Below are 27,829 nucleotides of genomic sequence, written 5' to 3'. Positions count from 1 at the left end.
TCATTGGTTAAAGTGAGTGAAAGACAGATAATTCTTCATTTGTCCCTCTGTATGACATGTTTTATTCAAAAAACAGCGATTTTTCATTCTGTGAATCTATAGTTGGTGTCTTTGAAGGCTGATAACTGCAACTAAGCTACCACTTGGGAACTGCTATCATGTTGAAATATTATCTAGGGATATAGACCTTTTAAAAAAAACATGATAGCATTTGCCACCTTGAATGTCCCTCACTAGTAAAAATCCTAGTCTGAGCCCATGGACTGCCACCCTGCCATTAACTTAATGGCAAGATGGCTGCGGTCTGCATAAGGTCAATTGTCCCTCTTACAGTTCTCCCACTCTTATACTAGCCCGGACCAAAACGGCTCCCTATTAGACGAGAGCTTCTGAGCCTGGGAGAGTTCCTGTCAGGCCCACGTGTAGCGGGGAGGTGGCCAGGTCGGGGGGTGACTTCTGGGTGTAAAATTCAATTATGCAGCGGGTGAGCGTGTCTGAGCGTGTCTGTGGTGGGCGGCGGGCGCGCGGCTGCCCGTTCACAGCGTGCGGTGAGGGGGTTAAGTACCACAGAATGCCCTCCATTATCCCGAGTGAGAACGGCCCATGTGGCTGGCTGTATGGCCCCCGCTCTTCCATTCACTGCCCTCACAACAGCACTGCTGAAAGGCTCAACGTTTCATTCTCTTTCCTTTGCCTCCCCCCCCGCCCCCCTTTCTTCCTCCCCTCTCCTCCAATCATCCTCTCTCTCTCTCGGGCTCTCTCTCTCTCTCTCTGTGTTGCCATGTCCGCTAATTATAAGCGACTTTGGGCTTGTTGGTCTGTAAAAAGTTCCTTGTAAATATATGTAGTTGCGGTTGTTTGGGCTTGTTTCCTAATGTTGTACCAGCTTTTACATTTTTAAGTCAAGGACCCCCAAATTAATATTATATTTGTCTCTAAATGTATTCAAGATGTTTTTGAAAATAGCAGACCAGAAGCTTGCTTTGTGAGCTTGTAGATCGGCTATTTTCAAATTGCCTAGTACGTATGTGCATGTTTAAAGGCAAAGGGCGAAGGGCTTGGTTCTTTTGGGCTTGTTTTCATAAATCTGGTTGCTTGATTCTCTCGCAAGACCTGGCAACACCATCTCCAATTCAGAAAAGAGCTTCTTCTACAATGCCAGTGGAAGGCTGGAACGGATTCGTGGGCACCCCTGTGGACAGTGCACATGTGGACAACATTCACAGGATGTCTGTCAACTAGTTCATTAATCAGCACCGTCTCATGAAGACACAATTAGAAGCCTCGCACAACTCTATAATGTCCATTAGCATGTCTTAGCCCCCCCACAGCTCTTTCTAAACAAATACATATTCTGTGAAGAAGTTGGTTATCTGGTCTTACTCATTTGTTGCATGTGCAAGTACAGCCAAGTGTATGGACTTTTAATGGTTGTTTAGAGCATTTTAACCTGGTAATGTTTAGACCACTTTAAACTAACATTACCAGACAGGTGCCCCTCACATCACACAAGAGTGATTTTATTACTTTCAATTTAAAGTCATAAGTTGCTACTATACTAGGCCAGGAGGCTGCAAAAGGACATGATGATAAAATAATATGTCAGAACAATGAACTCCCACAAACTGTGGAATTCCGTGAAAGCCATATAACTAACATGGAACCATGGAACAAATTCACTTCAATTTACAATTTACAATTTAGGCATTTAGCAGACGCTCTTAATCCAGAGCGACTTACATTAAGCAATAACAAAAGCATGGCATACATCACATATATAAAAAGTAGTTATCATGAATCATAAACTAAGAACGTAACAGTGGAGTATCTATGTTAACTATACATACTATACTATATAATATATTATACATGTGTACTATAAAGTGCTATGACTACATAAAGTGCAATTCTAGAGCTGTCTACATAACAAGCTATAAGTCTGTTTAGAATACTATCTAATGCACTTCATCACCACGGTTGATCTTCAAAAAGCCAACAAAGGGAATAGATTTTGCCTCAGGTTTGATACTATCAGGCTTTCACTCAGGAAAGTGACATTGTGCTTGAGGCTATTGCAAGTGACTCTGGGCAAGGTCCAATCAGTCTTCCATCAGGTATGCACCTAAAGGTCTACAGTCAGGCACTGAGCATCAATGCTTTGAGTTAACGCCATCATTGTGTCTGATTCTCATTCCGCACTTTATAGTATAATATGACAAGATACTGTGACTGCTGGGATTGTTTAATTTAATTACCTTTTAGGAGCATATACAGTACGCCAAAGTATTTGCGCCTTTGATCCATGAAAATCCCCCTGAAAATAGTCCTATGATTTGTTGCCTCTCTGAAAAATGTCGTGATGTGGAAGGATGGATCCAAGCCTAAAACCCTGTTAACTTGCACTGAACTAATTTTCCCAGAAGTCCTTGCACTCCAGTGCACGGGTCGATTTCCCGTTACATCATCGTAGCGTGTCAGCGTGTTTTTCATTCTTTTTTTTCAGAATATCTTTGAACGTTTTGGAAAGCACGACATAAGGCTCAAGTCATAAAAACCAGGAAAAGACAATACCATATATCACAATATTACAATATACAAAATCAATGTATTGCCCAGGCCCTACTACGGGGATGTTGTTTTTAGGTTTTTACTTACGGCACTTGGATGTGAAAACTGGTATGAGGTTCAAGTTGACTGGGTCACATCATGTCTCCATAATCTGTATGAAAAAAGATAAAAAAATGATATAATGATATCTGTTAAATGCAGTGACACTGAGCCCAAGAAAAACAGGACAATAAAGTACATTGTATAAAGTATTGTATCATGGTATTGTATCATGCATTACATAATGCAATGTTATGTAGCATAGAGCTAATTGCCAGAGGAATCTGTAGTGCAGAGCAATGAAGGCCACAGCTGCCCCAGTGCCCGGGAGAGTTCATTCCTAACAGTCTTTTACATGTAGTATTAGCACTGACTCACATCTGGCTAATCATTAGTGTCTGTGTGAGAATAGATCTTCAGTGTGAGAATAAGACTGCAGCCTCTATGTAATAGACCACTGCAGTCACAGAGCCCTTGTGATAGACCAGTAATTGTGTCTACAGTATGTGGCCATTAATTGCAGAACATGACGCAGTAGTCTAGTGACTGAGTTCCCCATTTGGCTATAATATGACATCATTGTTGAAACACGCACACATCATGCATGTTTATCCATATTTCAGAGTAATGGGCTCTATGCACACAGAATAACTCTTCCTACTTCCGGGCCCCTTCGCCTATACTTCCTTCACAGGTGTTACCGATGATCCTAAATAAGGCTCTGTTCCAGTGTACAGTGGTTTTCAAACAGTGGTTCTCAAACTTTTTAATTTCAAGTAAAAGTAAGTAGTAGTAGCCTTGCCGAGCCATGAGGACCATAGGGCAGGAGCCTATCTCCTGTTTCTGTAACGTGAGGTAGCTTGATGTACAAGTACACCCCCTGGGCATGACGCTAGTATGTCGCAGGGACTTTTAATGTCAAGGACCCCCTTAACTCTGAGGGTGTACAAATGAAACCAATGTATTGCACTGTCAGAGTTACACACCCGTAGGCTATATGGGGCCATTTGGAACCCACTCAAGGACACTTGAGACCCACTGGTGTAGCAGAGTGTTTCCAGTGAGCCAACATGCACTGTCTGGTCAGACAGTCAGCACCCTGACTGTCTGACCAGAATGGAACAGAGCCATCGTTAGTATCATCCCTAACACCTGTAGTAGGGAAGGGGCCCGAAGTAGGAAGAGATATTCTGTGTGCATCATAGAGCTTATTAAATATGACGGACGCCAATGGAAACAAGCCATAGTGCTTTCTTTGGTTATAAATCCTCTTAGCAGACCTTGTATTAAACTGTACTTTCCTGTGCTTTTTTCTGGAAAAACTGTTAATACAAGCATTTAATCAATCAATTATCAATCAATCTGTAAGGAGACAAATGTGCAGAATGATACTTAAAGTAACTCCTTTAAGCTTTCACAAGCATTCCATTGTTAGTTTGTTTTTTAAGAAGAGGGAAATAGCCATTGAGAAGTATACATAGAGAAGAATTTGATGCCCTCAAATGTGTGCCTACCTATCATGAACTTCTTCTATAACAAAGCCACACTGCCCTCCAGTGGCGCCAATGTACCCCTAACTATGGCATCACATCAGGTGTGGCAGTTTTACACGAATACTTGAAACACATACATAATAATGACACACACAGCTAATTTCTTTACACTGGTCGATACAGAATTGTGTTATTGCCAGAAACATAGTCATTTTAAATGTAACGCTAGTGCTATAACTTCAGTCTGCCTTTTGTTTTGGCGGAAATGTGATACCTGCGTGCCGAGTCTTCCTGGATGCAGAAGACACCTGCCTGGATGCCGTTCTTTGGCGTCACCTAGTGGCTTCGAAAGGTAACTTCATAATTGATGGTGGGCCTGTTACGAATGTGAAAAGCAACCTTTAGTAGCCTGTCGGTTTTAAAAGACCTGTCATCGTTACGTTTGTAAGTAAATACAGGCAGTACTCTCTCAGTTCAAGCTCTATAGGCCTACACGTGGGCGATACATCTTTTCGAAGGCACTCCTATAAGTACAGAAAATGCTGCATTTCTGGAAAAAAACGAGCAGTTTTGTAATATTTTACTTAATGTTGTTGTTCTTTCCATCATCTCGGGTTATCAGCATCGGATGCAAATAATGTAGGTGTTTTAGGTCTGGCCTGACATCAAGTAGAGGTCATAATAAATTAGGCCTATGGGGGATTTCTACACATACATACATACCCAGCAGAACTTCTTTAAGCCCAGGCTCGGACAATCAGAAGCAGATGTACCATTATGGTTCTGTTTCACAACAACCGGGTCGGTCGCGTGACATACCGATGCTGCTGAGAGGGGGTGTGTGTGGTGGTGTCACGTGGTGCAACTTTGAATTGCTGAGCTTTAACAAGGGCTGGCCAAACAAAAGTGTAGAACAGTTTTCAGTTCCAGCATCAATAGATCCGTTACCTGACTGACTGCATAGAAAACACCAGAGGATGGACGCAGCGTACAAGAAAATCAACGGGGACCATCAGCACCTGCACGATGAGGAGGATGGCAGAAGGGTAAACTAAATATATTTTTGCCAGACCTAATGGTTTAGATGTTTCACCATTGTGGATTATTTTGTGGATATGCTCAATGAAGTCAAACCAAGCCATTTACATTATACCTTCATTGGTAGAAAAATAATATAAAGAAAGGAGGGGGGAAAGCGAATATTTTTTTATTTTATTGATCGTTGTGTACTAGAATATTCAGCATTGTCATCAGAAGACAAGCATTTAGTGTTTTTTTTAAATGAATAAATCATGGTAAATTAAATATATATTTTGTAGAATTATATAAACAATATGGTGTGAAGTCAATACCGACTATGGACCAGGATAATCGTATCAAACTGCGTGAGAGATCATATACAGTATGTAAACGTATACACAGCTGGGAAGTGGGAAGGAATTAAACATTATATTGGTTTCTTTTAGAAAAGGAAAAAGAAACAATTAGGCTACCCGAATAAAAGTAAGAGTTGGTATGAAGGTGAGAGGTGATTGGGGGGGGGGGGGGGGGGGGTCTTAGGGAGAGAAGGTTAAAGGTGTGAGGGCAAGAAGGTGAAGTGTAGAATGTCATGGGTTCTAAATTCACACATTCCACGCAGTTACTTATGTGTGCACGGCAAGGCACACACACACACAAACACACACACACATACGTTTCAAGTTTTCAAATGTATTGAAAATAGCCGATCTACAAGCTCACAATGGACTTGTAGATCGCCTAATTTCAAATGGCTGAAATGTATATAGGGCTGAAGTTTTATTATTTGTAATAATAATCATAATCGACAAAGTAACTAGTATAAAAGTGTTTGTATTTGCCTCTGAGATGTAGTGGAGCAGAAGTACAAGTATTGGAAACACTCAAGTAAAGTACAACAAAAAGTAAATGTACTCGGTTACTTTCCACCACTGCACGTACATCAACACACACACACACACACACACACACACACACACACACACACAGACGATCCGAGTGCACGCACGAGATGCTGACGTGCACATAAATAAACACAACACAGTCACAGGATCAAAGGTAGTGCAGTGGTCAAACAGGATCCGTGCCAGCTTGGCCTTGATTGTTGTTCCACAGGCCAGTGTTTAACTCTGAGAGAGTACAAATGGTTCCATTTGTACTCTCCTCTCTCTCTCTCTCTCTCTCTCTCTCTCTCTCTCTCTCTCTCCCTCTCTCTCTCTCTCTCTCTCTCTCTCTCTCTCTCTCTCCCTCTCAAAGATGGAGTTACAGTGTTGTAATGTAACATAGTTGATTTAAACAGCCCCAGCCCGGCCCCCCCTTGGCTGATGACCCTCTCGCAGGTCAAATATTGACATACTGAAGTGCAGTGGCTCCCAAACCTTTCAGCCTGCGACCCAATACAGAAATTAGACGCCCCGGGACCCAAACTACTAGAAACTAGTGAAAATACTTCTTAAATATTTGTTCTACTTTACAGATTTTTCTTTCATTTCTTCAAATCATTGGATTTTGCTATTAATTCATGCTTTTTTTGGGAATGTTTTTTGAAAATGTTTTGAATGTTAGCTACACCTGGCCTACAGGGCACTGAATCCATGGAGTAGTGCCCTGTGGGTCAGTTGTAGTTAATCAGTGCTGAGGTGTAAACTAAAGCTGCGCTTAATGGTACACCTCAGTAATGGCTGCGCCCAGGGCACCCCTCCATGGATTCGTCTATAAATGGATAAAGTTGTTAAATGATGCTACATTAGGTACTTTTTCTGGGTACCCTCTGGGAACCCCCCAAGGACCCCCTATGGTCCCCGGACCCCACTTTGGGTACCAATGGTATAGACCAGGGAATGTGGAATGGCCATTTTTTGTAACCTTTATTTAACCAGTAAAAACACAGTGCCATGGGGGAGGGGCGCAAAAAAAAAAAAAAAACTCTGTCCCAACTCTGTCCCAACTCTGTCTGCCCAGTGTCCCCCCAGTGCCCCCCCCAGTGCCTCCCCAGTGCCTCCCCAGTACCTCCCCAGTGTCTCCCCAGTGCCAGTGTCCCGCCAGTGCCTCCACAGAGCCTCCCCAGTGTCCCCACAGTGCCTCCCCAATGGACCCCCAGTGCCTCCACAGTGTCCCCACTGTCCCCCCAGTGCCTCCACAGTGTCTCCTCAATTTGGGGGGGGTGCCGCGAAAAATCCTGCTTGGGGCGCCAGATTGCTCAGGACCGGCCCTGCTACCACAATACATGACATTACAGAAAACGACAGTAATACATCCATGACATACTGCTGTAAAAGTGAGGAGTGAACCGGTTTGAGTTCATGGCGGCGAGCTGAAAAATAAATCGCAAAATAGCTAAAGAGATATACAGCTCATGGACTGCACTTTTAATAAACAGTGCATTATTGTGGACCTTCAGGATATGAGTTTCTATATTGAAAATGCACCTTTGGCAGAGAGATCACAAAATTTCGTTGGCAGGGTATACTGCATCCTCCCACCCCCTGCTTGCTTGCTTGTTTATTTATGTATTATTTTGGAGTAGGGAGTATTTACTGATCCCAGGGGGAGAGGACATTACTTTTATGCATTCACCAGGCAGATGGCTGCTCAGATGAGCTATCAGGGGCAGCTGTTAGAGTTACGTTTCATGCTCAGGGACGCTCTGAGACGAGCCAAGTAAGGCTCAAAGTGACCTTCCAATTCCAAGACGGCCTCTCTACCCACTCAGCTGAATATTTACATAACTATATCTTGCAAAAGAGTATTTCTCTACCACCACTTCAAAATCTGAAATCTGAAAAAGGTCCTGAGAGAAGTGCAGCATCTGTGGGCATTTTTAAGAACACTACTGTTACGACATGCTTTCGCAGAAAGTTAACACTCAGGAATCAAGTTTTAACTGTGTACAATCAATGTGTCCTAGCTAGCTAAGCCTACGGTAACAAGCACAGCATTTACAGACTGTTTTGCTGATCTTCTGCAGAACAGAAGGGGATCCATGTACCTGGAGGAAGAGACTGACAAGTCAGAAGGAGCTCTGTCCTGCATCTTCTCCCTGAAAGAGGAAGTCGGAGCCCTGGCCAAGGCTCTTAGGCTGTTTGAGGTACCGTACGTGCATGCACGCACACACACACACACACACTTAACATCTTCATTTGCGTTCACATTTAACAAGAAATTCTTGAATACAAACAATAGTATAGATGCACAAACAAATCACAGGTACAGGAAGCATCGCCTCCTCCATATGTGACGACTGCCAAATATCACAGACAGACACTGAACAGAATTGTGCCCATGCCTTAGCTCTCGGCTTGGGCATTCCTGGAATCTGCAGGCCTACAGAGGCTTCCAAATAGGAACACAAGCAGTTTACATTTGTAACCAAGCTGTATAATACAGAATCTATATATAGCAGCATAATGCATCCTTAAGACGTTGGTACTTAAGCACCTTGGTAAGGAATGCTTCTTCCAGACAACACATTGCTCAAATTTAGAAATTAGATTAATTGTGCAGCACTATTCTCTACTATCATGTCCTAACAACATCTGATGTATTAGCTTAGCTGTGACATCCGAAAAGGCATCATTTTCATTATTACACACTGTCACACACAAGAAAAGTAAAAGAAAAAAAGACAAGTAAATTGTCATTCCATGAAGATTCTCACACCTCCTGTTTCCCAGGAACATCATTAGCAACTAATGTCTTACATACGGGAAATTGACCAGCTGCCATTTGTCAGCAGCAGCAACCTGCTGCTTCACATTAAGGTGACAGCTAAAGGCTACTCATTGCCCCTCACCCCAAGGCCATGCACAACTTCACAAGCGATGTAACACATTGCATATGGGAGCCTGGTCTGGTTTCTTTAGTCTCAGGTGATATGCCACTGGTCAGAAAGAATCCTTCCGGCAGGCTGAAACTGCATGTAAAACAGAGTGAGCTCATCTAAAGCCAGTGGCAAACGTGGTAAATATATGGTAAAGGAAAAAAACCTGTAGATGATATTGTTTTTTAATTAATGAAGACATGACATGTACAGAGTCTGGGGTCGAAGTGGATAACCACCAAGTACTTGGTGTGTACTGTGTGTACATCATATGACAAAAAAGGAATAAAGGCTTTTCACATAATGTTTACAGATGAGTACTATAGACGAATAACAGTTTAATTCCAAATAATTGTATTCTGACCCCTCCACGAAAAGGCCTCGTTGTCCTGACCCCTTAACCATCATTTATACATTATGGTTAATTAGTGTGGACTTAAACTGTTATTCATGACGATTTTCACAAGGTTTTGTATATATATTACTAGGGATTAGGGCATGATGACAATATATGTAGCTATTGCATTTCATTATTTGCTGTATGCTGTTTACTGTAGAGAGAAAGTCCAAAGAAAGTAAATTCAGAAGCGAAACATATATGAGGAGATTTTAACATGCACAAGCTTGTGTAACTATCCCCGTGGCTTTGAAAGTGGGGTCCGGGGACCGCAAGGGGTCCTTAAGGGGGTTCCAATTAAGGGCCCCCAGAAAAACAGTCAATTGAAGTTGCTATTCGAAAATCGCTGATCTACAAGCTCAAAACGCGTAACTGTGCAACTTGTAGATTGTCTATTTTTGATAATTTTCAACAACAACAACACACCTCTTATGGGGTCCCTGGCACAACATCTTGTTAGATAAAGGGTCTGAGGCCAATACACATCAATTTGGCGGCACTTCATATAAAAATGTTTACCCCTTTGTTTAAAGATTCATAATGCGGTGTGAGCTTGCGATGACCTCCTTATCTTTCCTATGTATCTGTGCTGGGCCAATTGCACAGATATGGCAGGCGGGCTCTTTGATTCTCTGGCACAGCCAGGTCAGCAGCTATTCCATATGTATGATGATCAAACATTGGGCTGCATATATATCGCCAGTCATACCCCCCCCCCCCCCCCCCCCCCCCCCCCCCCCCCCCACAGGAGTGACTGTCCATTTGTGATTTGCCAAATTGCCAACAAAAAAGGCCAGCCAGCCCAGGGTACACAGTGTATTTTATTTACTTTACCTGACTACGTGCACCGCTGCATGTAGTCAGCACCGGTATTTAGCCTTCAAAACAGCAGCGATATCAAAGTTCGAGTTTGATGTCCCAGCAGGAAAAAATGTGGAACAGTGGAGTTGTTAAGCCCAAACCACACCAATGGGTCGGGTTGTGACAAAACCGTTTTTAAGGTAGACCACACCAATTCAACTCATTGCAAGTACTCAATTAGTTGCATTGGTGTGGTTTACCTTAAAGACCTGATTTGCCCCAACCCGACCCTTTGGTGTGGTTTGGGCTTTAGGCCTACACATTTTGACAAACAAACAGAAAAACAAAGATACAGTCAAATGTAACAATATGTTCAGGAAATAACTTATTTTTTAGGCCTATAGCAGTTATGAACTTTTTTCTTAGGCCTAGAGCGGTTATGGGTTTTTTATGGGTGGGTGGAGATGTGGGAGAATGGCTTTAATCAATACCAAGTATCTAAATACTGCTTTTGTAATACTGCTATTGTGGTGGTAAACATGAGAATGCTCTCTGAACCTATGAGCTCTCTTTCCTCCGATCCACCCCCTGCTCCACCCCCGCCTCTGACTTACTTGCTGCACAGTCACGATCTGCTCCCCTCACTCCCCTCCCCACGTTTCTATAAAGTGTTATAATCTGGCCTAAAAACCCATTAGCACACCCCTCGCGCCCAAATAATTATAGAGTCTAGCAAAGAATTGTAGGCCCTAAGAATCTCTCTCTCACACACACACACACACACACACACACACACACACACACACACACACACACACACACACACACACACACACACACACACACACACACACACACACACACACACACACACACACACACACACACACACACAAACAAACAAACAAACAAACAAACACACCAATACAAAGGCGGGTTGTGTCATTAGAAAGCCTACTTTCCTTAGTGGAAGCACTCTGAGCCCCCCACCACAGTATAAAAGGTACTTTTTGGCCAGAAAGGGATTTTTTTTCACCAGAGGAAAAATATTCTGTATGAGGGTTTTCTCTTGGCAATATCGGTAGAGGGCGCAGTGGAGTAACTAAAAGTATAAAAAAAAATCTGGTGGAAAAATAATCGCTTTTTGGCCAAAAAGTACCTTTTATACGTGTGGTGGGGGGCTCAGAGTGCTTCCACTAAGGAAAGTAGGCTTTCTAATGACAGCACCCGCCTTTGTATTGGTGAGAAGCAAAAACTTTCTTTTTATTTACGCTAAAGACGAGAGGCTAGTCTGCATTTATGCGAGCTCAGGAAGTCATCGATAACATATAGCTCTAAACGGCAACGGCTTAGAGCTATGGACCAGAGCTACCACCGTGGGTGAAATTCGTGTTTGTGCAAGCTCCGTCGTTTTTGTTGTTTCCAGAAAAAGAGAGGGAAACAAAGAAGAGGTGGGATGGGGATTTGCATCCAATTTTGAATACCAGAATTGATATGCAAAAAAAAAGAAAAGACAAAAGGAACACTACTTCACGCTGAAACGATGGATTTGATCCTAGTTAATAGAAAGAATGCATAATCTAGGTATTTATGTTTTCAACTAAGGGGTCACAGCCTAACATTCTATAACCACTACACAGTTCAGAAGCCACTCTGGAGATCCAGTGCATGTGATGTGGCAGTGTGGTCGTCACGTGAGGAGTGGCTTCCTAGACCTTCCCTAAGCGTATCATGACCATGAACAAAACAGTTTTTGTAGATTAAAGCTGCAATGAATAGTTTTGGTTATTTTATCCCTTTTCAAGACCCTGTTGTCAGGTAGGACACCTACTAGGGGTGCGGGAAAAATAAATAGAAAAAAATCGATTCAAATTTGTAGTGCCACTATTCTTTTAATCGATTTTAACGTTCAGAATCAACATTTTGTCTTATTTTTATTTTCACGTCAGAAAGACTGACTGACGTTATCTGGCTGCATTGGAAGTGTATAATTCAACTTTTCATGGTTTAGTAGGGAAGTAGGGAATGAGACATTACCCCATGCAGGTGAAGGAGTTTAAGTATCTCAGGGTATTGTTCACGAGTGAGGGGAGGACGGAGAAGGAGATCAGCCAGAGAATCGGAGCAGCAGGGGCACTGTTGTGACAAAAAGAGTGCTAAGCCAGAAGGCAAAGCTCTCTGTCTACCGAGCAATCTTCGTTCCTACTCTCACCTATGGTAATAAGGTACCGAATACAAGCGGACGAAATTAGTTTTCTTCGACGGGTGGCTAGCATCTCCCTTAGAGATAGGGTCAGAAGTTCAGTCACGCAAGGGAGACTCGGAGTAAAGTCGCTGCTTCTTCGCCTGGAGAGGAGCCAGCTTAGGTGGTTCGGGCATCTGGTTAGGATGCCTCTCGAGCGTCTCTCTAGGGAGGTCCTTGAGGCACGTCCCACTGGGAGGAGACCCCGGGGCAGACCAAGGCACAGATGGAGGGATCACGTCGACTCACTGGCCTTGGAACGCCTCGGGATCCCCCAGGGGGAAGTAACTAATGTTGCTCTGGAGAGGGAAGTCTGGAGTTCTCTGGTGGAGCTGTTGCCCCCGCGACCCAACTACGGATAAGCGGTTGAAGATATTGTTTATAATTGTTTTAAAATGTTCTAGTATAAAAAATATTAATCGAATTGCCAATTCGATTAATATTTTTTATACCCTATAGGTATCAAATTATATTTGATCGTATCGAATTGAGAGGCAATAAGGGAATTGTCCCACCCCTAACTGGTCGACAAGTAGCCCCGGAAGCTCATAAACCCAATATCACAATAAACCCATCCAAGCGGGTGGGTATCCCCCCTTAGGTGAGCTGCAGATGTTTGATCTCCCTTGCGGGAGATTCTTATCCCAGGTCTTACAGTTGCAATTACCTCTCTCTGTCGGGAGAGGACATACAACGTACGGATTAAGCATGAGGCCAATTCTACAAATGTCTTCTAAACGGTTTTCAGAAAAATGGCTGTTGCTATATATCAGTGGTGCTCAAACGTTTTCATGTCAAGGACCCCCAAAATGATGATGTATTTCATGGCTGCCGAGACCCATCTCAAAATATGTACATACATACATCCCAAAAGCAGATATTTGAGTTAAAAATGAGCGCATTGCGAGGCGTTGTGAGCTTGTAGATCTGCTGTTTTCACAGTATTTTTGAAACTATAATGTAATCCCTCAACTCCTACAATTCCAAGTGCTTCTCAGGGTGGGGTGGGGGGGTCCCCAGTTCAAATGTGAACTGGGGGGTCCCAGCCTGAAAAGGTTGAGAACCACTGCTCTATCTATTCCTTGTACTTATAGGTGTCAAAGCATGCAGATGCAACCTGATTAATGACAGCTCATGACATGTAAGCGACCTAGTTTTCTGATGATCGTGCTCTCTCATTCAAAGTGCATTCAATGCCGAAATAGTGTAGCATTCACAGAAATGCTACAACTGTAAACTCACTGACACCGAACAGATAATAGCATAACACGTGATAGAATGGCAAAGGGATGCCAACCGTGGGGTGGGGGGTGGGGCTTGGGGCCAGTGGTGTAAAGTAACTAAGTACATTTACTTTACGTTCTGTACTTACAGTAAGTACAGTTTTGAGGTATTTGTACTTTAGGTATTTCTAATTTCCAATTATTTTACTTCTACTACTACATCTCAGAGGCAATTATTGTATTTTTACTCCACTGCAATTATTTGAAAACTTTAGTTACCAGTTACTTTGTAGATTTTAATTATCATTACAAAACATAACCACTTCAGCCCTGTATACATTTCGGCCATTTGAAATGGGACATTCTGCACATTGAGTACTTTCTACTTTTGGTACTACATTTTGATGCCAATACAACCGGTACTCTTGTTCCGGAGTATTTCTACATTGCAGTATTGATAACTTTTACTTGGGAGAACTTTTTCCACCACTGCTTGGGGCACATCATGTAAGCATAATTATGCTTACATGTGTATGGGGGTGAAAGCAGACCGATGTGGCCCCCACAGAGCCATAGTTGCTGGAATGGGAACCAGATGCATGGAGTCAAAACCAAGGGAAGGGCCGTCAGGCCCGCCTCTCTATTTGGCCTATGGTAGACAGAGAATACTCCAACTCCCTCTCCCTCCCCAAAGTTACATAAACAAAAACACATTTTTGATCATAATTAGGCATTAAAGATGACCGTGCCTGTTCTGGCACCAGTCAGCGCCCGGCCTGTCAGCAGCGGTGCGCGTGTACAACACCATGCACGTGCATGGTAGAATGCAGAATCAAGTCCAAAGCAAAGAAAGCTGGAAAACATCCCGGCACGGTTTTTGTGTTCATGTTCCTGAATGATAAAATGTGTTAAATGTTGACAGGATGATTTATCTGGAGGTTTTGCAGATGATTCCTAAACCGCTCCAAGATGTTCTGAGTCCCTTTTACAACTTTTTTATTCTGACCATCCAAGCCACCATCAATTAACTGAGAGTGTTCTAGCAGTCTGACCCTAGCTGGGCCTGGGGCATCGTCTGCCCGTGCTTAAATAAGCATACATCGCCCTCTGGTGGTCAAACTAAGACAATTCTTATATTGCTGATCTTCAGACAACTGAAACTTTGTTACTCTTCCCCACTATATTAAATAGATGTTTATTTATTTTTTGATAAATGCTTGAAATGTTTTCAATCAGTAGTCGGCCACTATATGAAAAAAGGATTATACAGCTGAAATGCTGATTCACATTCCAAATAAAACAATGAATCTATCTATCTATCTATCTATCTATCTATCTATCTATCTATCTATCTATCTATCATATACAGATTTGTTGATATTTCCCACAGTCCTGTCATCTTGTCTGTGTTTTTAATATCAGGAGAAGGGCATCAACCTGACGCACATCGAGTCGCGTCCGTCACGGAAGAACAAAGAGGAGTTTGAGTTCCTCTGCAGCCTGGACGCCAACTGCTCCCAGGTTCTGGAGGACGTCATCGACGGCCTGCGCACTCAAATCAGTGGGAGCGTGCACGAGCTCACACGCAACAAACAGAAGGACACAGGTGTGTGTGTGTGTGTATAAGAGTGCCTAAAATGGCTTATTACTAGTGATGCACAATATAATCGGTGGTGTATTGAAATCGGCCATATTGGTATCGGATCGGTCTCAAAATAATCCTGAATATTTTCACCGATATTGATGACGCAATAATAATGTGACCATCAATGGCTTTGTACTCACAGAGCAGCCAGTTAGCCTGTCTGTGTCTCTTTAAGAGTGTCAGCTGTTAGTGGGGAGGGGGGCTTAGCATCTACAACATCAACAACAACAAAATCCAAGTTTAATATAAATATAATATAACAATGTCATATATCGATATCGGCATATCGGTCATAATTTCAATATCGTGCATCCCTACTTATTACACAAATCTTGGAGGATCATCTAAAAATTGTTGAAATGTGAAATATTTGTATGGTTTAATTTAAGATTTTAATAAGTCATTGAAAACTGCTGTAGGTGTTGATATAGCCCATTGCCCGATGGCTCATGGCCACAAGATGGTACAATTTGGCTATTACAATGCAGAGCCAGTGGGCCCGAATAGCCACTTTACGTCTGAGATTAGTTTCCATTGTCTTAACAACTAATGAATGATGAGATGTATGGCTGGCTATTGTCAAGCGGCATCACGACACGTTGTAGATTGTAGATTAATTTCACCCATTGTTTTCTGTTTTGTTTTTTTAATGATATTTTTGGGACTTTTTTGCCTTTATTGATAGATTCACAGTAATTCATCATAGGAAACAGGGAGAGAGATGGGGGGGGGGGAGACACACATCAAAGCAATTACCAGCCTATAGGTCCCTGGACCGTTATTATTTTATTTTATTAAAAAGAACACGCTTCTTGATTCTGTTCTATATTGTAATTAATGGAAGAAGATAATTGACCGTTAGAGCCGCACCACAGGGCCTGAGGAAGATGGTGGTCTGTCAGGTCAGCGGGACCAACAATCCTCATTCATGACACGCTTGTCCATTCTATTATGTAAAACATGTTTCTGTAATTATGACTCTAATTGTTGATTTTGGTCACAACATTCATTGTCTTGGAGTCCCAAGTGCGCCAGTGCCCATTTATTTTTTATATACATCTGTTTACCCCCGCTGTAACGAATAAGGGTAAGACAGTTCATTTATCAAATGAACTGAATGTTTGTGTTTTTTATGATTTGCCCAGCCAGACAGCGTTAATGGACAGCCAGCGTCGCCGCTGAGACTGATGGTCTGGACAGAGCCTTTATTAGTTGTTTCCAGAATGACATTAGTTTAGTTACTGAGGACCAACAGGCCTGTCAGGAACAGAGGGACCCTGTGTCCTGCCTCCACCCCCTGCAGAACAGCCCCGCACTGTGACAGACTTAGCCCGGCCAAGAGACACCACCAAGGTCACGGCCAGCTGAGACGGACAGGGCCACCAAGGAACGTCCTTTGACCTCAGTGTTGCCAATGTGGTCTCGCCGTCGGGGTCAAGTGGACGCGGAGATATTTATGGCCTGTTGTGGAGATAGCCTGTTTGTGGAGGGGCATATTGTCCCCCTCGGGCCTCAGGCTGGACCACACGGCTCAAAATGTAGATTGAATGATTGCGCCTCAGTGTTTTTGAGCATCATAAATCCACATGAGGGAACAGATGACCCCAACTCACTGCTCTGCTCACTGTCAAAATGTCTCATCTTCCTCTCCGGCACAAAAGCCCCTATAGGCGAAGCCCCGCGAGATGGTCCACATCAATATTAATTTGTACTATACTTGTTTCCATTTAGTGTTGAATTATTACTGTTCGTTAACACAAAGAAGTCAGGGGGCACCGCGGCAGAGATAAGTGGACAACCAGACAAATCAATGGAAGACATTTTAAGGTTGCATGCATATCAAATTAAGTCAATCTTTTATTAATAAATCTGCTCTCAAAACCCCATCTACACAGTTAAATCCTCATACATTTGTAACTCCAAGAGTGAACAAATATTACCAAGTAGGTATAATACCAGTTATATATTACATACACTTATTGCAATGTTATTGTTGCTGGTAAGTCTGGACATTTTTTGTCGATTACATTAATTTTAATGAATACGTTTAGTTATTTTAACCGGTTTGTATGGTACAGCATATTGATATATTGTAATAATGTAGGCTAATGTTTTCGATGAATTGAGTACAAAACTACCACAATGGAAAAGTTTGAAATCCTCATAACAGACCTAGTACTGAACTGTACTTTCATGTGTTTTTTTTCCTGCCAACTGAAACTAATATTCAATCAAACAAGCACATCTGCAATGGTTGGTGTTGCATATGCCTATTAGGCCCCATTTACACTGGCAGACAAATCTAGCCTGAATCAGATCTGTGCCACATCAAGATTAAAATCCGATTGGTTTAAATGGTCTCATGACTCATTTAGACAAATCAGATTCCAATCTGGATGTGGCTCAGATCTGATTCAGGCTGGATTTGGCTGCCAGTGTAAATGGGGCCTTGGTTGACAAGAAGTATGGCCTGAGGCTCATAAGTTCAATATATTGGCCGCGGACATAAAAGTGGGCATTGTCCTTTGGATATGCGGTAGAAATTTGGTCTCATGCGAAAGGCCCAGGTCGAATCCTGGGTAGGACGTGTCGTGCAGCTTTTACCCATTTACACCTAAGGCCGACTCCTATGTTTCTATGTCAGCGGTGCTCATCCTTTTTCATGTCAAGGACCCCCAGAATTATCTGTATTTGGCTGCGGAGCCCCATCTGAAAATATGTAGTTCCAGGAGGGACCCACCAGAAGTGAAGATTTGAGTTAAAAACGTTCTGAATGAATATATATTCAAAGATTTGAGCCACATTTTCACGATTTTTAAAAAATAGCAGATGTACAAGCTTGTAGCGCGGCACACCAAAAGGGGTTTGTGTCCTGGATGGGTTAAGTCGAAGATGTATTTATTTACTTCTCTTAGATCAGGTAACATTTTTCAAATATGTTTTTTTTTTCTTCTTCTTTTTTTTTAACGAGGAAATGTTGACGTGATTTATGGTTGCTCCTCAGTGCCTTGGTTTCCCAACGACATCCAGGACCTGGATCGCTTCGCCAACCAGATTCTGAGTTATGGCTCCGAGCTGGACTCTGATCACCCTGTAAGGACACTCACCCCTCCTCACTGTCTGTTTGTTTGTTTGTTTGTATGTGTGTGTGTGTGTGTGTGTGTGTGTGTGTGTGTGTGTGTGTGTGTGTGTGTGTGTGTGTGTGTGTGTGTGTGTGTGTGTGTGTGTGTGTGTGTGTGTGTGTGTGTGTGTGTGTGTGTGTGTGTGTGTGTGTGTGTGTGTGTGTGCGTGCATTTGTGTTTGGCTGTATTCACATGTTTTCTTGTGTGTCCACTGTCCACCCACACCCACGTCTTTTATGAAAGACCTGTGCGGAGATGACAGGGCCCACTCTGCCCATCAGTCCATTCTAATGGAAACGATATCCAGGCACCCACAAATTGATGTCATTGCTTTAAATGAGCCCCCTATAATTATAGATAATTGCTCCCTTTTGCCACCGCCATTAAAGCAAAATGTATTCATCATAAACCCGAAAAAAACAAAAACACTCAGGTACTACAAAGGCTTCATTTGAATATTGTGTTTGGGTGCTGTTATTAGAGAGGGAGAGCATAAATGTTGTTATGGGGTTTAAATAGCCTCAGCAGACGAGGTCCACTCTTTGATTTACTTATATGAGCAACTAAATACTGGTCATAAGATCTAACATGGCTTTCTTTTGTGTTTGTGCACGCTAGGGCTTCATAGATCCTGTGTACAGAGCACGTAGGAAGGAGTTCGCCGACATCGCCTACAACTACAGACAGTAATTCTCCCCTTTTTAGATGTCTTTTCCTCAGAGTTAATTCACCTTTCATCTTTAATCGAGCTTTAACTTTCTCACATGGTACTGTATTTATGTGAAGGAGAAGGACACAGGGATGTTCAGAGAGCCCAGCAGACAGAAACCTTCACCCTTTCTTTTTCTTTGTAATGGTACTAGTCTACTCTGTACCATGTGAGAATGTGTGACAGACTTCACTTCTGATTCTTTCCACGCTCGCTTTGCATTCTATTGTAAAACAAATGGGGGGCAAATTATACAGGGGTGCAGTGGTTGATCTGAAGGCTCCCTGTTGGGAGTGTAATTCATTCATAGCCACTGCGCCCAACGAAACGCCCACCAGCAGGGCCGGATTAACACCTCTGAGGGCCCCTGGGCACTGAAGCTCGAAGGGCCCCCCTTCACGCGCGTGCAACATTTTTGCTGTTTTGGAGCCGTTTTGGGGCAGTTTTATGCCGTTAAATTGGCCTATTTCCAGTCGCCTACCCCCCCCAGAGTGACAGCCAATCTAGCGCATTGTTGCTGCTTTACACACAATTGCACTTTTCAGCTGCCCTTATGCATAAAACACTAATCTTTTTAGACACCATTTTTTTAGGGGCCCCTGGGCACGTGCCCAAAGTGCCCATATGGTAGATCCGGCCCTGCCCACCAGGCACACATAAGTGTAGGATAGTGACAATTAATGCCACAAACTGCCCTCTGCCATCTACGTCCTGCGTGTGTCTGTGTCACGTGCATGTGCATGCCGTCCCATTTGACGAACTAATGTTCTGTATTTTGCACAGTAGACAACTCATTCTCTCTCCCAAATTGTTATTGTAAAGTTGATCGATTATAGCAAAGTCAAAATACAATAAATGTATTTTTGTAAAACAGTAAAAACACAATCTGGGAAAATACGTAATCCGAGATAAAACTACGCGTCGGTGGTTAATCAGCCTGTCTGTGATGTATCTATAAACAATGACCACTCAGCCATACATTATCCGGCTTACATAATCACCAGTAGGTGCAATGGAGCCAGTGGACTCTACTGGACAACAATGTCTCCGCTCTAGTAGAGCCCCCCTGGGCTCCATTGCATGGTCTTGATAAGTAACCTACTGGTTGATCTGGGTTGATAACATTGGAAACCGCTACCATTCTCTAACCCTCTGTCCTTGTCCTAGTGGCCAGGTCATTCCCAAGGTTGAGTACACAGAAGCAGAGAAGGCCACATGGGGCACGGTGTTCAAGGAGCTGAAAACTCTGTACCCGACACACGCGTGCCGTGAACACAACCGTGTGTTCCCTCTGCTGGAGCAGTACTGTGGCTACAGACAGGACAACATCCCCCAGTTGGAGGACATCTCACGCTTTCTGCAGTGTAAGCCAGTGTTTCCCAAACTTTTTTTTTAAATTTCAAGGTCACTTAGATTGGTATGCATTAGGCCACAGAGCCCCATAACTCTGAGAGCATATAGATTGAACCAAATGGTTTACCAAATATCAATCGTTTAGCCGGGGACCCCCTGGCAGAGCCTTAGATATAGACAGAGTTACGCAAACTGCGTTCACTTAATGGGGCCAGTCCAATGGCGGCTCTCCTACATAGACTACGCATTGAGCGTGGGGACAACCAACTGGGCCAAGTCCTGGACCGGAAGTAGGCAGAAATGCATTGGACTCAGGCAACAGCCCAGCTTTAATGATCTTAAATACTTTAAAACAGTTGTCATGTTGCAAACATGCTTAAAATAGCTCTTGTTTGCGCCGCCCTCGTTGAAAACAATGTATTTCCAACTCCAGCTTGGCTCAGTTCAGGCTGTGTTGTTTTTGGCAGCAAATTTCTATTTTTGTTTAGTCTTTGGACTGAAACTTCATTTAGTTTTAGTCATATTTTAGTCAACTGGAATGTCTTAGCATTAGGCTAGTTTTAGTCGACTAAATGAACATTTTTCGTCTTAGTTTTAGTCGACGAAAACAACACTGGGTAACATGACACACTCACCTCTTTTCTCCGTCCACTCCTTTGATCTGCAGCGTGCACTGGCTTCCGGCTGCGCCCCGTGGCTGGCCTGCTGTCCTCCCGGGACTTCCTGGCCGGGCTAGCCTTCCGTGTCTTCCATTCCACACAGTACATCCGCCACGGGTCCAAGCCCATGTACACGCCTGAGCCGTGAGTTTCGTGTCTCGCAGCGGTCTGTCAGCTGTCTGTGGAGTAAAAAACAAAAAAAAACATTAACACATAATGCGAGCGATCGTGAGGAGACTGAATTAGCATTGATGGTGTGTTCACTTTGCAGGGATATTTGCCATGAACTCCTTGGACATGTTCCTCTGTTTGCTGACCCCAGCTTTGCCCAGTTCTCACAGGTAATTGAATCTCCTATACCGTACAAGATGAAGAGTTTTGCAATGTCTGAGTTGTGGTACAACACAACATCTACAAAATGGAATCATATCAATCATTCTATATTATATTTATATGGGATTATATATAATGCCATTATTTGAAAATAAACACCTTCGTCCCTTACATGTTAATCTTGTTAAAGGGATATTTCACTTTCAAATAAAACAAACATTGCAAAATATATATAAAAAGAAAAATGAAAAAAGTTATGGAAAAAACATGGCCCCCTCACACATTGTACCCTATTCGACCATTTGAAAATAGCTGATCTACAAGCTCACAATGCGTCACGATGCAATTGTGAGCTTGTAGACCTGCTATTTTCAAAAGATAATTATTGTACATTTGAAAACTTTAAAATGGGACACTCTGCACATTGAGTACTTTTACTTTTGGTCCTTTAAGTACATTTTGATAACAATACTTTTGGACTTTTTAGTCAAGTACATTTTGAATTCCAGACTTTTACTACATTGCAGTATTGATTTGATACTTTTACTTACTTAAGTAGTATTTTCCACCACGTGTGTATATATCTATATATGCCTCTTATGTGATATTCTTTGTCCATGCTCTGTTCCATATAGGAAATTGGTCTAGCCTCCCTCGGTGCACCCGATGAGTACATTGAGAAACTTGCAACTGTAAGTAACGTCTTGTACAAGAAAGTCCATAAATATTACAGCCAGAGCCAGCCAAGTCAATAGAATATTACCAACCACATAGATATTTAGGTAATACATAAGCATTTACCTAAAGCTATTATTGTTGTCTTGTTGACTAAATGTATTGATTCAAATTATCCGTACTAATGACATGGATTAGAAGAGCCTGATGAGTTTCCTTACACTTAAACCCTACAGTATATCATCTCTGTCGGGTGGAAACCTCATATATTCAAAACGGTTACTTTCAAATTAAATTAAAAAATAGCAAAAGTAACAGATCTACAAGCTGAAAGCGCATCGCTTCACATTTCGAACATGCAGATCTGCTACTTTTGATGTGTGACGCTGTAGTACGATGATCAACTAGGGCATCATTTCACGAGAAACACAAACAGTTAAAATACGGCATGGAGATGGGTTTCTGCCGGATTATACTTAAATTAGATCTGCTATTTTCGCGGAATGTTATTATTTATAACTAATATTTTTTTGTAATTAAGACGGAAAAATTACCATGTATGGCACCAGAATTTGAAGAAGGGATAATTACCATGCATGTGTGACGCCGAAATTGGCGCTGTTATTGGCCGTTGTGATTGACTGGAAGGTGTGCCATTCTGTGCTGTGATAGGCTAAGCAATGCACCGCATAACTGGTGTGCCACAGCGGTCACCCGTTATGGTTGCATATATTCCGTGCTCAAAACTTGAGGACAGATCCCGTACCCTCCTTCACCTGGGTGAAAATGCACTTAAAATGCACTCATATCACATCCCCAAGTGTATGTACTACTTATTATAATGTTTATTACATCTATTATGACCAGAAGAGGGTCCGCCACTGGGCTCACGTGGTTAAGCTGTGTAGTTGACATGGGTGCTCGTTCGATATAAATCATGTTGTGATTGTTCCTCACATCTCTCTTTAGGTCTACTGGTTCACTGTGGAGTTTGGCCTGTGTAAGCAGGGCTCTGAGCTAAAGGCCTATGGTGCTGGACTGCTGTCATCATTCGGGGAGCTGCAGGTGAGATCGCTGTGTTTATATTAGTCGTCATCGTAGTCACGCGTTCGCTGAAACCATGCATTCCATAAAGGAAGAGCGATATACAGTGTACTGGTATTGGGTCACTTTTTGTCTATGCATTCAGTGTCAATGATCTGCAGCTACTCAGGCAGGAGTACGGTATGACATGACATGCACTTGTATATCTCAATAATGTTGAGAGTTACATCAGACACTGTCAGCAGAGGATGTACGCTCCGCCGGACCGTGTCTCATGCTGCTGAGCCCCGGCCCACACTGCACTTCCTGTTTACTGTCGGGCCTGATGCCGGGAGCGCAGAATTTCATTAACAAATTTGCATTACATTTTATAATATATATGTCCGTATACAGACAAAATGTGTCTGTGCAGGCAAAGAATTGATCTTGTCCATGGCAATGTTTTTATTTTTACACACAATTCATTTGTTCTTGTAATTTTGATCATAAGACCCAATTACTGAATGCCAAGTCTCTAGGTTTTCTTCAGAATATGTATGACACTTATTTACTACGACACTATGGCACATACTAGTTCCCAAATGTTTTATTTGCGAGGACCCCCTCAACTCAAAAGGAAGCAAATGTAGGCTACAAATGGAACCTTACGGGTCCATTTGTACACTCTCAGAGTTACAGACATGTTATGGCCATTCAGGGCTGTGTTTCTGGTAATATTATTATCTGATCTTTTTGTATGTCCGTGTCAGAAATTTAATTTTGAAAAGAAATGTCCACCACAAGCCAGCAATGGCAATGACCCCTATGGTTACAGCCAGAAAGCTTTTGGTTAGTTACATTTCTGTGTTTTCCAGTATTGACCCCTGGTTGTTACAGCCAGAAAGATAAAACAAAGCTTTTGGTTAGTTTAAATACTTTTCTGTGTTTTCCAGTATTGCCTGACAGACAAACCCACGATCCTACCCTTTGACCCAGAGAAGACCAGCCTCCAGAAATATCCAATCACAGAGTTCCAGCCTGTTTACTTTGTTGCCGAGACCTTTGAGGACGCCAAGGAGAAAGTCAGGTATAGCCTACACCAGTTGGTTTTGAACCCTTTTCATTTCAAGGCCCATTATTTATTCGGAATTTGAGCCACGGACCACCATTTGATGAGATTTAGCCTCTCCTATGTCCAGCTTTGAGGGTTTGTGTAAACACAAACATTGAATTCCATTGTCAATGAATGGTCAGCTTTGAGTGTTGTGTTGTAAACACAAACTGGTCATATTATTTGCGTCCTCACTTTTGTCTTCAGTGTTTGTGTTACACAATGTAACACAAACATTGAAGACGCAAATTGTGATTGGCCGGAATGAGATGATGTATGGTGATGTATGATGATAAGAAAGAGCGCCCCTCAATTCACACGGGTGTGATTCTTTTTATAATTCATATGAAAACAGTCTGCACTGTCTGCTCTCACGTGTACAAACTCACATGATGTTGCATCGCGGCACATTGTGAGTTATTTTCGCTATTATTACTGTACTGTATGAACAGATTAAGCAGTTAATTGATTAATAACTAACTAAGATGTCACTTCTCTCCACAGGAGATTTGCAGCCACCATCCCCAGACCATTCACTGTCCGTTACAACCCCTACACCCAAAGCATTCAAGTCCTGGATAGCACCCAACAGCTTACAAACCTGGCTGACAGCATTAACAGTATGTGCATCCCAGCCATGCGTCCCTATACAGTACATTGATTGATTGATTGATTGATTGATTGATTGATAAATGTATTCACAGTATGTAGAATGGGTATACATTTCAACAAAAGTACAGGTCAATACAAAAACTGCTACGAGGATAAAACCAGAAAAAGGGGAGGCATACTATGGTCTGACGGAGCATTGGTTGGACATGCGTCCGCACCTCGGACTAGCGCCTGCTCCCTTGCTTGCGGTTATGGTTAGGTTAGGGTTTGAGGTGGGTTGTCGTGTTTCGGACCAATGACTAGTCGGACCAAACACATGCACCCCAGAAAAAGCACTAAGACTTGTTTACATCAGGGTCCTCCATTTTCAATTTAAAGACGTACAAATATACTCTTCTATGCAAAAAAGAAATCATCACTCATCATACAGTTTAAAACGTACAAAAAAGTAAAGTACAGTATGGGAAAAAAGAGGGGGGGGGGGGGGGACATTATTTTACAGGGGCTAGTTTCTAATTGCAGCCACCCAGTAAGTACTCTTTGAGAGCTGTTTTGAAAGAGTCTAGGGATTCACATTTCTTAATTATTTGTGTGCCTATAGGTGCGTTCACTTTAAGAGGATAATTTCCATCCCCGCTGTAGCCCCCTGTACACTCTCACTCTAAGGATTGGCTATCATTAGCATTAGCGCACACTGTTTAGCTATCACCAGAAATGTTTACATGTCGGGAGCGATGCGAGACAAAGTCACAAATTACATCCGGACTTTGGATGGCTGGCGATCACCAAGGACATGCAGCGCTCATAGATTCCGAGTTATGGAGCTTTGAAAATCCTGCTTTGAACCGAGGTAAATGGAGAGGAGTTGTAAAGATCCCATAGCTGGTGGTGACGGAGGCGTTGCAAAGCAACCAGATCAATGTTAAAAGCTGCTTAGGGGCTCAACCACGTCATACTTGGAGTATACGGGGGTACGAATAACATCCCATAGCTGGGGGGTACGAATATATTCATACTTCGCAAAAAAAAGTGAATGGCCGTTCGTAGGGCGTTCCACATTTTAGTGGCATAGGAGCGAGATTAATGTAACCCCTTGTTGGAGCTGAATCTAGGTTTATGTGGGAAAAGTCCATTTAGATGAATCCAATGAATGAATTTATTCAGCCGCACAACTGTTTAAGAAAAATAAGGGTTAGTGATTTTGAAAAGGGAGTTTTAACAGAGCATTTCTTAATGGTTCAAATATTTTGTAATAATAATCCAAATCTACAAAGCAACTAAGTTTTCAAATAATCGTAGTAGAGTAAAAGTACAATATTTGGATCTGAGATGTAGTGGAAGTAGAAGTAAAAGTATTGGAACTTGGAAGTGCCCAAGTAAAGTACAAATACCTCAAAATTACTTAAGTAAATGTACTTTCCACCACTAGGTATAGGAACTTAAGTTAGGACATTATATTATGAATCGCAGCTGTAAATATATTTTAGTCAATGTAGTGTCTTCCATCTATTATTGCACTTCCCCTTTGAAACATGTTTGTTTGCTTTGTTTCAGGTGAGATGGGAATCCTGTGCAATGCCCTGCGGAAGCTGGAGAGTGGACATGGTCTTTGAGCTGATCGATGCACACAGACAGAATCTCTAATTTCTGTAATTTGTTAATGATATCTCTTCAAGATATTAGCAGGCATGTCGATTACTTTCCTTATATACATTTCAAAGAAGTATGCAAGACAATAATGACAATACAGTAGGCCAGCGGTTCCCAAACTGTTTTGGCCATGCACCCCCTGTTACCTCCCGACCTAGCTGACGCAACCCCGCACATGGAAATATAAATTGCATAAGCTATATAGAGACATATATTTCCCATTTATCCACATATATGCACATATATGAACCTGAATGTCTTATATATGCAGCATAGGCTATATTCTGCATATACTTGCCATATATTGGTATAATATGTTAATACATTTAAAATAAAACCATAGCAGCACCATTAGCCTTTTCATGTCGCGCACCCCCTAGAAGGCGCTCGCACACCCCCTAGAAGGCGCTCGCGCACCACGGTTTGGAAACCACTGCAGTAGGCTATGGCTGTAATACCAAACATAAGAAACATATTTTTAGTATTTTGTTGTCGATAGTATACACACTATGGTAAAATTATTATTCAAAACATAATAACCACTGTTTCCTCTAATAGCTAAAATTGTAATCTTATTGTAAATATTAGGCTACTCTATATATTTTAATCTTCATATGTGGATGATTTTTGTTAATCTGTAGAAACAAATAATCAACATTTTTAGTACGTTTAGGCCAGCAGCTCATATTCATTCATAGTACAGTACATCAGCTAATGGTTAAAATATATATGCTAATTTGCTTCAATGGATAACATAAGGCAACAGAAGTAAAATCGATGGGTGTTAATTTAACGCTGAGAGAGTGCTAATGGCACCAAATGGACCGCTAAATGTACTCTCTCTCTCTCTGAGAGTTAACATTAACACTGAGGGGTTTACTTTTAGTTGGACAATTTTCCTACAGGGCTTTGATGTATGAGTGAGTTTGTCTCCCCTTAGTCTGAATTGCAATATACCCCTTTTAGCTAAATTAAATGTGTTGTATGCATGAACTGTTTTGTAATTGACGTGACAAATAAATACCATTACTGTTGTACTTTTAATGTTTGACCTCCACCTCAATTGAAGACCTGCCATTTTCGGTGCCTGACACCAGTGGTGGAAAAAGTAGACTACTCACAATTACTTAAGTAAAAGTATCAATACTGCAATATACTGTAGAAATACTCTGTTACAAGTAAAAGTCCGGAATTCAAAATTTACTTGAGATAAAGTACCAAAAGTAAAAGTACTCATTGTGCAGAATGTCCCATTTCAAGTTTTCAAATGTATAAAATCACACCTGTGTGAAGTGAGGGGCACTCTTATCATCATACATCGTCATCATACATCATCT

The 27,829-nt window shown here is 42.1% G+C and overlaps 1 protein-coding gene across 1 annotated transcript; it reads left to right on the top strand.

The window, feature by feature from the left end:
- The first annotated feature begins 4,445 nt into the window (after positions 1–4,445).
- Positions 4,446–27,528, top strand: pah (phenylalanine hydroxylase). The gene is made up of 13 exons (XM_079494293.1): positions 4,446–5,146; positions 8,086–8,205; positions 15,023–15,206; positions 18,250–18,338; positions 18,986–19,053; positions 20,244–20,440; positions 21,097–21,232; positions 21,360–21,429; positions 22,057–22,113; positions 23,066–23,161; positions 24,073–24,206; positions 24,735–24,850; positions 26,397–27,528. The coding sequence occupies exons 1-13, from the start codon at positions 5,078–5,080 to the stop codon at positions 26,453–26,455; spliced, it is 1,395 nt and encodes a 464-aa protein (XP_079350419.1). The 5' UTR covers positions 4,446–5,077; the 3' UTR covers positions 26,456–27,528.
- The last annotated feature ends 301 nt before the right edge of the window (positions 27,529–27,829 follow it).

Source organism: Electrona antarctica (genome assembly GCF_951216825.1).
Source record: "Electrona antarctica genome assembly, chromosome: 23".
NCBI classification, from domain to species: Eukaryota; Metazoa; Chordata; class Actinopteri; order Myctophiformes; family Myctophidae; genus Electrona; species Electrona antarctica.
This window is presented reverse-complemented; position numbering and strand designations above follow the sequence as displayed.